The following is a 12,915-nucleotide window of genomic DNA, read 5'->3' on the forward strand; positions in this document are numbered from 1 at the left end:
TTTTAGCTCTGCTGGTACAAAGGTATTGTAAAACTTTCTGCTCTGGACTGGGAACTGATGAAGATTAGAAGAAAAATAAAATAATTACATACTTCTTTCCATCGATATGAGGCTAGGAATGCAAAGCTGTGTCAGGTAGCATGATCTGTAGAATATAATATTGCCTGCAAAAGAAACACATATAGCTGTGATTGAAATATTCCATGGAATATTTATGTAGTTACTTCCTAATATTCAGTTGGTGAAGCTAATGTTAGTATCACAAAGAAGGCAGATTTACTGGATTTATGTGGATTTAGTTGAGTTCAAGGGAGTTTTTCGCTTGCAAAATGGTAATATCTTGGATATTTTTAGTAGTTGCTGCATGTACTTTATAGGCTTAATTAATGGATGTTGTGTTATGTTTCTGTAAGAAATCAGTGTAACAACTCTGTTTCAGTAACAACTCAGTTAATGTAAGAAAACTCAATTCACGAGTGAGTTGAAGGAGAAGATGAGACATACTTTACAATAAATTGATCATAGTTATTCCCTGTTATAGCTTTAATTATTTCATGCGCTTTCACATCATATAATTAGAAGGCCCATGATGTTTATGTTGAAGTCTTGTGGCCAGAATTGTATTTGATATGGGGGACTATGAAGGCTTGATATTGAGGCCGTAGTGTACTTATCTTTGATTCCTCCTAATGAGCAATTTTTTTTTAGCTTTTTTGTTTTGGATCTCTGGCATCTTGGCTGTTTGGGGTGTGCCTGGTGTCCTGTCTCTCTCCTTGGGTATCTGGGGCAGAGTTTGCGTTGCTCATCTTCCTCTTGTTCTTCTTGCTAGGATATTTTATGACTCCAGACCAGTTTTTCAGCTGCCTTATATCTAGTCTTCAGCTGATTCTTAGTCTTTCTGTTATCTGGTTATTTGAATAAAACCACATCTGTGATGCCCTGTTGCAGTTAACACACCTTTGTTTTGTTCACAGAGAACACCAGTCAGTTTTTCTATTTGTGTCACGTATTCTTCCACTGCTGTCTCTTGCTCGCCATTTAGAAACAGGAAGCAAAGGAAATTTTAAAAGTTTGCTATCTAGTTATTAATCTTATTTTTAGTAAAAGCAGGTTATTGCATCCTTGGACATCACTGAAGCAGGTGTAAATAGATAATGGCATTGCTTTTGGAACAGACCCTAGGGATACCAAGTGATTTTGAGCATGAGAAAGTTTATTTCCAAATCATCTTGTTAATATGAGTTAAACCAAATATGATTGCTTACTTTCTTGGTAATTTGGAATTCTTTTATCTCACCTGGTTTTGTTTTCTTGCAGGCAATACTCATTGTTGTTACAGTTGCCTTCGTTCAGGTAGGACAGCTGTTGGGTTGTCCAAATAAGAGTATTGCTTTTATGTAAACTCTTTTATTAATAAGACTGAAGTAGTTGTCTTGATGCATTGTGCTGTGAATGATTGAGTAATGTGCTTTCATTGAAATCCTTTGCCTTTTCTAAAGTGCATGATTTGTCCTGCTTTAACCACACTGACATTTATGCATCTGTATCAGTATTACACTCAGCCATAAGAGTACTTGTAAAGAAGCCCTTAGAATAAACAGTTAGAAGTACTTGAGTATTTAACTTCATATAAAAGATGTTGGAAATGTAGCTCTTGCTTCCATTTTGTGCAGAAATGGGGAAAAAAATCATCTAAGTAGTTTCCCAAGTCTTAAAATAGTTATTTTTGTTCTGTAATTACACAACTTTAGTCAGGGTGTGCCTGAATCAAAATTGCTTTGTGCTTGTGCTTTATACCTGTAATTACGTGAATTCTGTATTCTGCTTATTGAGTTACATATGAGTTGTGTTACCTTAGTTTTCCGGGAGCTAAGAGCACAGTACTTTTGCTACTAACTTGTTAAACTGTAGAATTCAGTAAGGTGTCTAATCCCTGAGTTTAGAAGTGTTACTGCAAGTATTAGAAATAACTGAAGATAATGAAGAAAGTGCAAAGGACCTCTGCTATTCTTTCAGAAGAAATCCATGTAGGCAAATCTGGAAATTTTTCAGCGTTGGGACCATATTTGCTTTTTAAAGTATCTAATGCAGAACTGTTGAATGTCATCTCTTATCTGGTTGTTTGGACAACTTCACTGATAAAATAAATTTCAGTGGCTTTGTCTTATATTGTGAAACTTTTCCCTGTTTTAAAAATATTATCTGCTTTATTTTTAAAAAAATGTCTCTGCAGGAGTACAGATCAGAAAAATCTCTTGAAGAGCTTAGTAAACTTGTGCCTCCAGAATGCCATTGGTATGTAATTTTGTCCTTTCAGTCCTAAATTAAATCATATGAAGTTTAATCTGAAATGAGTAAATGGAAAAGATTTTACTGAACATATTTCCTTTGCATCAAGTTTTTATGCTGATGTAGAACACACTTCCCTTTTTCTCATTTTAAAGATTGTTCTATGAGCCTAAAAAACTACACCATGTTGTTGCCTCTCTGAACCCTTCAAATGATGTTACTGAGATGTAACCTCTAAGAAAAAAGCAGCAAATTAGAAATATTTTGCTGAAACCTGTAACGTTGCAATGTGTAGTCAAGGGTGTGAATGCTTTTCTCAGACAAAATGCCAGAGAAGACATTCTTACTGCTCTCCATGTTTTTACCTGCAGTGTACGAGAAGGTCGGGTGGAACATACCCTTGCAAGAGATTTAGTGCCAGGTGATACAGTCTGCCTGTCAGTTGGAGACAGAGTCCCAGCTGATCTACGATTATTTGAGGTATGTACCTAAAACGGATTTAATACTTCATAACTTTCCTTCTTGTGGGATAGAGGGGAAGGGAAGATAGCTACTGAATGCTGAAGTGCACTAAGTGTTCTTGTTTGGAGTTCACAACTATCTTGGTAGAAAATTTGAAGTAATTACTTTCCAAATGTGATCATGCATTCTTAACCAATGTATGTAGTTTCTTACTATAGGACATCAGAGGAAAGAATTTTTGAATTTTATGTAGTAATGTATTCTTGAAAATTTTATTTTTTCCCCCTCAATGTTAAACATGTTGCAAAAACATTGTTTTCAGTCTGAATGCTAAGATATTTTAGCAACTGGTTGCAGATAACTGGTTTTCAGTCTTTATTCGCATTAATTTTAGCGTGTGGTTCCAGCGTTCATTGATAATGGAATATTAAAGTGAAATTGTGCTGTTGTAATCTTCTCTTTGACACTTTTTCATCAGTGTGTGTCATTATATCTCTCAGTTTACTCAGTACTTCAGTTGTGATATTAGCATTGCTGGAAGTGTTTGAGTTGAAGTGATGGCACTATAGCAGTATTTGTATATTCCCTAAAAATGAAGTGTAATATGTATATATATTCATCTTGCATATTTTGATGGTTTTGGTTGAATGTTACATTACTTTTCTGTCAGATTGGGCATTCTCAGTGTGCCCAGTATCTGGACTATCTGTCACGGTAAAGTAATTTCTGGATATGAAGATCTATATATTCAGTTTATCCACTGTTGATACTTGATTAATCAGTGTACATTTCATAGACAAAGTCTAAATGAATTAGTTTCTGAGGCAAATTTTTGTTTCTCTTGAGAAATTTGTCTGGATCATGTTTTTAGCCCCTGCAGTATAGCTAGTAGTTGAGTGGGTTTGTTTTCATGTTTGCAAATACTTTCTGCTTCCCTTGGCAATTGTATAGTCTCTGCATTGTTATGAAACTGCTGTTGCAGCAACACCTACTTTCTTGCTCATATCTGATATCATGCTATGATAGCAGCAGTCTTGGACCTCTTACAAAGGAAAGCAGAAATGGATTTAGAAGTTTCTCATCTGTCTGCAGCCCTACACCAGATGAATTTTTTTACCATACTTAACCACTCTTGCAGATTATTTGAAAATAAGAGCTTGTCATCTTATTTTCATCTTGTGTGTACTGGTCATTGCTACAAGGTGGTGGGTTTGAAAGAAGAGGATCATATGGAGATCATCTTTTCAGAGAAGGATCTAGATTTCTTCTGTGTATTCTCACTGGTGTGTCCTGAAAACAGTAGAAATGATAATTAGACACTATTTTAGTTTGTGAAGTCATTTGTATGTGTTAACTTTTTTTTTCACTAGTCTAATCTTGCAGAGACAATCTTGTTCTTAAAAATATATTTGAGAATCTTTTCTGGCCTAAGTTTTCTGTATGTTAATGAGCGGTCAATCAAGTTTTATGATAATCTTATCTAAAGCCAGAGTATTGCATCAAGAACTAACATGCCTGGAACAGTGTAGAATTTAAACACTATTCCTTTTGGTAGTGATGATAAAAGTTTCAGAGCTCATGGCTATATCTGAACAGTAGCAAAGTGGCATCATCTTCCATCTTTGGCTCTTTTAAGTGAGAGCTGTGTTAGGTTTGTTGCTTTGTTGATCCTTAAAATGTGGTCGATATTGACATGGCTCCTTACCATATGAATAAACTGGATACATTTTTAATGGTCAAAATTGTGAAACTTAGGTTTACACTTCAACTACTTAACAAAATATTTTCATGCATTTTACCTATTTTGTTTTCAAAGGCTGTGGACCTTTCCATTGATGAATCCAGTCTCACAGGTGAGACAGCTCCTTGCTCTAAATCTACAGCTCCTCAGCCAGCAGCAACCAATGGAGACCTTACTTCTAGGAGCAATATTGCTTTCATGGGGACATTGGTCAGATGTGGAAAAGCAAAGGTAAAATCATTGTTGATAGAGATGAGCATTTTCCATGTTTCAACAATTTGAAGTCAGTTCTTATTTTTGAAGTTCACCTCTCAGTCATCAGTGTGATACTCTGCAGAGATCATCTCATTGGTGCTTTTTCAGACACTGGTTTAATAAGAAAACTAGGCCCAGGAGAGCTCAAATTTATAGGGAGCAGATGATGTGAAACTCCTCTTTCTAGAATGTGCTGATTTGCTTCTAGAGCTACATTCACGTTTGAAAATCTGTAACTGAAAATTCAGTTGTGGCTAGTGTAGGTGTTACCCTTTTTGAGTTTTGTTACTGGTAATTAATAAGTACTTCAGTAGTGCACAGAATAGCAATTTGTTTCACAGGGACAAAATGTGTTTTAGGAAAAAATGTCTACTTGTGACAAGAATAATTTTATAAACAAAGTTAACAACTGTAGCAGGCTGAAAAGCATTTGCCCACTATTTGAGCCAAAGCTGTAAGATCAACCACTAACATTATAATTAAACCTCAGATTTAAATTTGCTTTATTTTTGTGTGTGGGTATTTTTTTTTTAGGGGATAGTTATTGGAACAGGAGAAAACTCTGAATTTGGGGAGGTTTTTAAAATGATGCAAGCAGAAGAGGTAAGTGTATATTTCATTCATTAAAACTTTGAATTTATTCCATGAGAATTTAGATAAACATAATTATGTTGCTTTCAATATTTTTGTTTCCTCTAGTGAAGCAGATCTTAGCTCTTGAACATGAAAGTAGTAATTGAATTCAGTGCAACAAAATATCCATAGCTGACTTAAAGATATTAACCATGAAAATAATATTCTGAACCTGTCTAAATATTTACATAGTTTTCTATTTGGCTAAATTGAATTTTCTACAGATGATTAAAAGATTCCTTTTAAGATATAATTTGCCTTCCATGACTTTAATGCCTCTGTTTTGAAAATCAGTTTTATTCTTCAAGAGCTCTTTGGTCTTGGAAGAAGTACTGTGGCTTTTAGTCAGCATGTTGTTTTGGTTTTTTTTAAATTAAATTTTTAATAAGACTTTTTGTATTAGATTTGTTGCAGACATCACAAAGCTCCTAAAGATTTCTAATAATTTTTTTTTTAATTCTATGAAAGAATAGTCTGTTTTCTCTAAGTAACGTATGGAAACATAGGGCATAACTGCACCTTATTCACTGACTGTCTTGAATTTTGCACCTGTGAAGTAATATGTGGTACAGTTAATTTGTTAACTGCTGCGTGTTTGCCATTTATCAAGGCTCCAAAGACACCTCTGCAGAAGAGCATGGATCTCCTGGGAAAACAGCTTTCCTTGTATTCCTTTGGTATAATAGGTAAGATAATTTATGTAAAATAATTACAAATTATTATCTAATGGAAACTAATGTGTAGGCCTGGGAAATGGAAGGCTTAATCTCTTTTTAAAAAATATTTTGGCTTCTGATTTTATTGGTCACTTTGAATTCATTCCACTAGTCATCTGAAAATTACTAATGTGACATAACTCTATTCATAAGGTTGTTAACTTGCTTCTTCCTGCAAATGTGCTTTTCTGACTTACTTTTGTTCTTTAAATGCTTCCTTTTAAATTGCAATATGTCTTTGTGTTCTGGTTGAAGGTGTGCATAAGTTGAGTACGTGACTGTTGGTATGATTGGGCAACTTGACTGGCAGATACTTTCTTCACCTTTGTTATACTAATGGAATCATGCTTTGACAGTGAAAGAACTAACAGATTTTTGTAGGTAGCTCAATGATAAGCTTGGTTTTGGCTATTTGACGTCTTTTTTTTTTTTGTCCCCATGAGGCTACAGTACGTGTTGGTTTTACGTTTTTCCCGACGACTATTTTCTTTATAGGCATTATTATGCTAGTTGGCTGGTTGCAAGGAAAGCATATCCTTGATATGTTCACTATTGGTGTGAGGTAAGATTTTTGTTTTTAAATAGTGTAGATCATGCATTCCAGCAAAAGTCTGAAAGCTAGAGATGTATTTTATAATATGCTTGCACACACTGCTCTTAACTTCATGTTAAATAATTAAAAATGAAAATAGAAAAGCAAATTCATACTTATTTTTAATGATGCAATATGTTCCTGTCAGTCTCTTAAACTATGTTTATATGGTTCTGAGTGTCTTGGGGAACATCTGCAAACGAGCACTAGAGTTGTACAGTTTGAATTTTCATCACTGAGTAAATAAAGTAATTTAGTAGTAAACTGTATTTTTGTAAGAGGCATCTGACAAAGCTAAGTTACTGCAAGCCTTGTGTCATGTAGTTCAATAGCTCATTTTCTACCGTATTACACAAACTTAATCCCAGGGTGTTTGCTGAGAACAACTCTGAATTTAGATGGTCTAACTCTGTACTCTAAGAAAAGTTGCTGAGGTACTAATTACACGGACAGTGCATAAGGCAGAAGTGTTTCTTTAAATTACATGGTCAGACTCTGGATATTTACCCTTCTGTGGAGGGGAACCACTGCCACATTACGATCTGGCAGTAGCCGTTGTGGATCAGTTGTGGCATTTCTTAGTTCTATTTAGTGCTGACTACACTTATTCTTCACAGTCTGGGCTACCTTGCACAGCCCTGATTAGTATTTTGTGTAGGCAAAATAGGTACAATCGATTTCTCCCTCACCCCAACATTTTGTTCATACTTTTACATAAATGATGAGTAGAAATGATCTATTTCATTTTTCACTGTCTTCAGTTGATATGTTTTAATGAATGGTATACATCTAGAATCACATGGCAGCTTCTTCCTTTCAGTTTTAACCTCAGTGACCAGACAGCTACAAAAACAGTGTTCTGAACTGTAAATGCATAATTACTATGTAATCTTGTGTAATATTCCAAAACAAGATTTGTATATTTACTTTCGTTACAGTTTGGCTGTAGCTGCAATCCCTGAAGGACTCCCAATTGTGGTAACAGTGACACTGGCCCTTGGTGTGATGAGAATGGTGAAGAAACGGGCTATTGTAAAAAAACTGCCTATTGTTGAAACTTTAGGTATGACTAGACTAACTTAGAGATAGTATTTTGATACAAATGTTAGGAAATCAACAGAAAAATTGATGACTAAAGATAAAAGCAAAGCAGGTATTCTTATTTTGCTAGCGATGTGGAGGCATCTTTAAACATTTCTAAATCGAATGGGTTATTACATAGTAGCAATTCAAGTAGATGTTTCTGTGGGCCTTCTAATTACTTAATTTTTTGAACTGAAATGAGCAGTTAATAGCATGCCATGCTAGCAATACTCTAAACTGAGTGATTGGATATATAGATTCTTTAAACTTGTTTGCTGTAAGATGTTCCTGTTAAATAAGACTTGTGAAATTATTTTCAAACCAAGAATTTTTGGTGTAAATTTAGGAATAATATTGATAGTAGAAAACAAATCCAGATTTGAGTATTAGAAAAAGCTTTGTAATCATAGTGCACCTTCAGGATGTTATGCTGCTCATATTAAAACTTAAAATCATTTAAAAACGTTTAAGCTCAAAAACATTCGGTGTGCAGGTTGAATCGTAAAAAATGTAAAGCACAGAACATGGAACAGAAATAGAAATACTCAGTTAAATAATTCTGATGCATTTGAATTTCTTTTTGCATTTGAAGATTGGAAATATTTTTTTTCTAATGCCTCTAGTGGAGTTTCGTTAGTGTTGCAAGGGTTTTTGTTGCTTTTGCAGTTCCTGCTGTCCTGTCCAGAAACGTCAAGATGCTGCAACAATCTATCCGAATCTCCATTCCTGAGTTGAAAAGGCATATAGAAATCTCACATTTTTGTAATCTTTTCAAGCTTATTGAAATTTGCAGGTTTATCAGTAAGTCACACTTGTGTGACAAAAGTGTTGTGGCTGGTGTTAGATAGACCTTATACTTTTTAATAAAGAGGAATGACTGCTATAAATAAAGCAGGGCCTCAATTTTCCTTGTCACCAGGAATCACAATTGAGATTTCAGTAATGTAGTTTGAGATACATCAGAATAAAATAAAGGAGAAGTAGTGAATGGAAGGATTTTGGATGAGTTGTGAATTTGAGATTTTAATTAGGTTTTTTCTGTTTATTGGACTAACTTGCAAAGAACTTCGTGCGATTATTCATTAATACTTGAAAATTTGCTGTCTTTTGTTAAATCTCACTTTTTTTGTTTCACAGACAGCTGCAGTATTTCTAGAAATTTGCTTGTCTTGAATACTTTTGGCTTTGTTAGTTACGTTATTCTAAACAAGCATTGTCTTATAAATGTTAATTGGTTATTTCAGGTTGCTGCAACGTAATTTGTTCAGATAAAACTGGAACTCTGACAAAGAATGAAATGACTGTTACTCATATTTTTACTTCTGATGGACAGCATGCTGAGGTATGTAGCGTGATGCTTAGGCTTGAATTTTCCTTTTTCCTTTGTTTTGTATATCGGCTTAAACATGCTTGAATACACTGCAGGTAAAGCATCTGTCAAGAAAGGGTAAATTTATTGCACCAAGCTCCTATCCCTCAACTTCCAACCATTTCTGTTCTTCAGTTCATTTAGTATTGCAGCCTTTGAGCTGTGTTATCCAAGCCTTTTCTGGTTACAGAAGAATTTTTTTTGTGTAATATGTTAAGTTCTTACATCTCTTGGTGGCTGTACATCACAATAAGAGACAGATGCTGAGATACAGCACAAAGGCAAGTTGAGAGATTGTGTTTTTCTTCAGTGTAGAAAGTTGAGGCTATTTTACTGTTTCAGGTGCATAAAAATAAAATTTACGTTACAAACATTTAAAATGTGGATATCTAGCTTTTGGCTAAAAGACAGTTTATTGTGTGAATCCTTCATATTGAATATGTACTATCATTCTTTTTTTTTTAATAATAGATGGAGTTGGAAGTAGGAGTAGGACATGAAAGAGTGGTTGTTGAGTTTGGGGAGTTGAAGTAATTGCATAAAAGAGAAGCAAAAGCAGCAGAGTGGAAAAACAGTGAGGTGTGGAACTGGGAGCATTTTAAATAAGTTATTGAATTCTCTAACTCCTTGATGAGGTTTTGTTTCCACAGTACAGTTAATAGATGGTCTTGTTTTCTTTTGTAAGCATAAATACTGGCATTTTTTCTTACTGTTTCCTATTATTTATCTATGTTTTCTTATATATCCTGATAGCTATTTTTTTTATTGTTAGAATAGTGTAGGAATACTGTAACTGCTTTTCTTTTACTACTAGCACAGTTGTATCTGAGTCAAATCAGCTCCTTTATCCTAATGGAAAAAGAACTTGAAATGGCTCTGAAACATATTAGCTGTTAATGCTGTAGACAGGAAAACTTTTTTTAGGATCCTAGTGGGATGCCTGGTTTTTATGCACTAAAAATACAATTTTACTGGTTTTAACGCTTTCCTGAAGTCTCAACTGAGAGGCTGTTCAACTGACTTTTTTTTTTTTCTTCTTACTGAATGAAAGTGGGACTCTGCTCTATACTTCCATTCCCCTGCAGGGAGTATGCATTATTAACCAGGGTAAAGATGAATAGGAGACAAAAATTAGACAGCAAAAGAAAGGGAAAGAAGAAAGAAAGCATGCCTAATACTGTAAGGAAGCAATATACGGTACATTTATTTATGCTAAGGAATAAAATTGATACTTGTTAAAAAATTAGTCTCTAATATATTTCATTGAACTCAAGAGTGTTGCTGCATTAGAAGCTGAGTAAGAAGAATCCATGCACACTGAGTAAAATCAGTCATTATGAATGGCTTTTTAAAAATTTTTTGTAGTTTATAGTTTGGCTGCTTGTTTTGCAGGTTACTGGAGTAGGTTATAACAGATTTGGAGAAGTGATGCTCGATGGTGAGGTTATTCATGGTTATAACAACCCATCCATTAGCAAAATTGTTGAGGTAAGATCTTGGCGCAGAGAGGTGAGTTTTAATTGACGATGTAGCACAAGAACTTTGTATGGTGTTTACTTTGTGTTGTTTTCCCCTTTCCTTCCTCAACTTTTAGGCTGGTTGCGTGTGCAATGACGCTTTGATTAGAAACAACACATTGATGGGGAAGCCAACAGAAGGGGCTTTAATTGCACTTGCTATGAAGGTGAGTACCTGATGATGTTTTTTGGATTCATAGCAGGTGGGAAGTGTGTAGAAATAAGTTGTGGTTTCGTTTTTCTCATTTTCTTTTCCTTTGGGTCTCCTAGATTTGTATTGCAGCTGCTCATCTCCTATGTTTCTTTGTTATAAATCTTGGGTGTTCTAATGGATAATAAAAAAATACTTAGGACTGAAGTAAAAACTCTATTTTGATCTTCTTGCAGTTAATACTGTCTTTTTACCTGCCACAAACTAATTTACCTATTGAATGTTGATTGTGATGTCTCTTTCCTACTTCTCATCAGAAGCAGTGAGAAGCTGATAACTGATGTATAGGTACCTGCAGCATTTATAGCTCCCTTCAAGTGCAGAGCGCAGCTAGTTTGAATTGTGGACACTGTGCTGAAATGTTTGGGTTTTTTTGGTGGGGGGAAGGATGGAGGGTGTTGTTCCTTTTTATTTTTTTTTTCTTCTGTATAATGTTGTGACACACCCATTACAGCTACTGAGAGATATGACAAGGCACTTGATTTAGCACTTGATTTTTTTTTTTTTGTCTGTGATGGTGAATGAACTTAAGAAGATGAACGTATGACAGTCTTTCCCTGCGTAACTCAGGCATAAGTTGTAACTATATTTTTGCTGAGACATCATTTTAAGTCCCCAGTCTTTGACTGGAAAGGACAAGAGCGATGTTATTTTGACAAGTGTGTAGAAACTGAAAAGAACAGGAATCTTTCACATCTGTTGCTGGAAAGGGAGGTAGTGATGGGGCTGAAGCTCTGTAAGTACTAAGAGTGGTTTATAGCGGGCTACTGTTTTTCCATCTTCTTGAATTGGCATTTTCCCTTGGAGTAGGTTAAGGGTAGAGTATGGAATGCAGCGAATTGCATCAGGGCTGGGAGCAGAATAGCATTTGAAATGAAATGCATTTTGTCTGGAGTCTTCATGGTTAGTTTCAGTTTAAATGCTTGGGTGATCCTGATCACTAAAAAAAAAAGTCATTTCAGATTTGGTCATCCAAACTTCAAATCAGAGTCTTGCCTTCTCCAGACTTTTTGCCATAGTCTTGTGTTACAATTTTGTAGGCACTTCTAGCAGAGAAATTATATAGAAGGTATTTTAAAAAAAATGCATTAGGGTGATAGACATTTTTTGTCAAACCAGGAACTTATGTTGCTAGCCATTGCGAGACTTATCTTTGGATCAAAGATAAGAAATAGTGTTAAATGGTCTGACTCATGCTGAAGCCTGAAAGAAGCTTGTAGGTGCTTTCACTGTTGGTTTGTCAAAAGCCTATCTAAATTGGAATAGTGTACACAAAAGCGACTTTGGAGATGAAACTGGTTTTAACGATGTGATGTTTGTTAGCTGAGGTGTCTCAACAAGTCAACAAATTGCACACCTGTTCGAAAAGAAAAGGTCCTGACATTGTGGTGGTACTTCTGTTTTATACAGATGGGTTTAGATGGGCTCCAGGAAGACTACATAAGGAAGGCTGAATATCCCTTCAGCTCAGAACAAAAATGGATGGCTGTAAAATGCATTCACAGAACACAGCAGGTAAACTTCAATGACGATTTCCTTGTACACTGGCTTTGTGGAACGTTTATCTACTTTGATTAATATCCTAATTTTTCCCTTCAGAAGTTATGGCAAGCTGGCAGTAGTGCACAGTCCTGGAAATAGGGTTTGATAAAAGACACTAGCTTTAGTTTCAAGCTCTGAAGTGGAGATAAGGAATAGCAAGAAATTATTTCTTTAAAAGGTATACCGGGAAATTATTTAAAGTATATTGAAAGCTGATGCCTTGAATGTAGACCTGGCTGTTTTTTCTTCCTTTTCCCTCCTCAAACATCTAAAGCAATTCTGCCAATCTTCTGCTGTTTCAGTGCTGCTTAGATACATAATGAATTAAAAACAAGAATATGCATTGATGTTCAGTAGTAAAATTTCTTTTGTTTGAAAACAGAGTTTCTGGTTTTGATGCAGACCTCATGTCCACAGTGTTGAGAAATTTTATCCTGGATTATAGTACAATTTATTTAACCTATTTTTCTGTCTTCTGGTACTTTCCAATACATACTTGATTTCA

The 12,915-nt window shown here is 35.0% G+C and overlaps 1 protein-coding gene across 11 annotated transcripts in view; it reads left to right on the forward strand.

Annotated features, from left to right (window-relative positions):
- ATP2C1 (ATPase secretory pathway Ca2+ transporting 1) overlaps nt 1-12,915 on the forward strand; it is a 71,663-nt gene that overhangs the window by 40,376 nt on the left and 18,372 nt on the right. For all 11 annotated transcript variants that reach the window (XM_027675518.1, XM_027675528.1, XM_027675525.1 and 8 more), the window contains 12 exons: nt 1,318-1,353; nt 2,234-2,295; nt 2,661-2,769; nt 4,568-4,723; nt 5,282-5,350; nt 5,991-6,066; nt 6,592-6,658; nt 7,627-7,751; nt 9,016-9,113; nt 10,533-10,628; nt 10,735-10,824; nt 12,279-12,383. In XM_027675518.1, coding sequence (XP_027531319.1) covers nt 1,318-1,353; nt 2,234-2,295; nt 2,661-2,769; nt 4,568-4,723; nt 5,282-5,350; nt 5,991-6,066; nt 6,592-6,658; nt 7,627-7,751; nt 9,016-9,113; nt 10,533-10,628; nt 10,735-10,824; nt 12,279-12,383 — 1,089 coding nt within the window. The remainder of the gene's footprint in view (nt 1-1,317; nt 1,354-2,233; nt 2,296-2,660; nt 2,770-4,567; nt 4,724-5,281; nt 5,351-5,990; nt 6,067-6,591; nt 6,659-7,626; nt 7,752-9,015; nt 9,114-10,532; nt 10,629-10,734; nt 10,825-12,278; nt 12,384-12,915) is intronic.

Source organism: Neopelma chrysocephalum, unplaced genomic scaffold (assembly GCF_003984885.1).
Source record: "Neopelma chrysocephalum unplaced genomic scaffold, ASM398488v2 Primary Assembly neopelma1_26, whole genome shotgun sequence".
Lineage (NCBI taxonomy): Eukaryota > Metazoa > Chordata > Aves > Passeriformes > Pipridae > Neopelma > Neopelma chrysocephalum.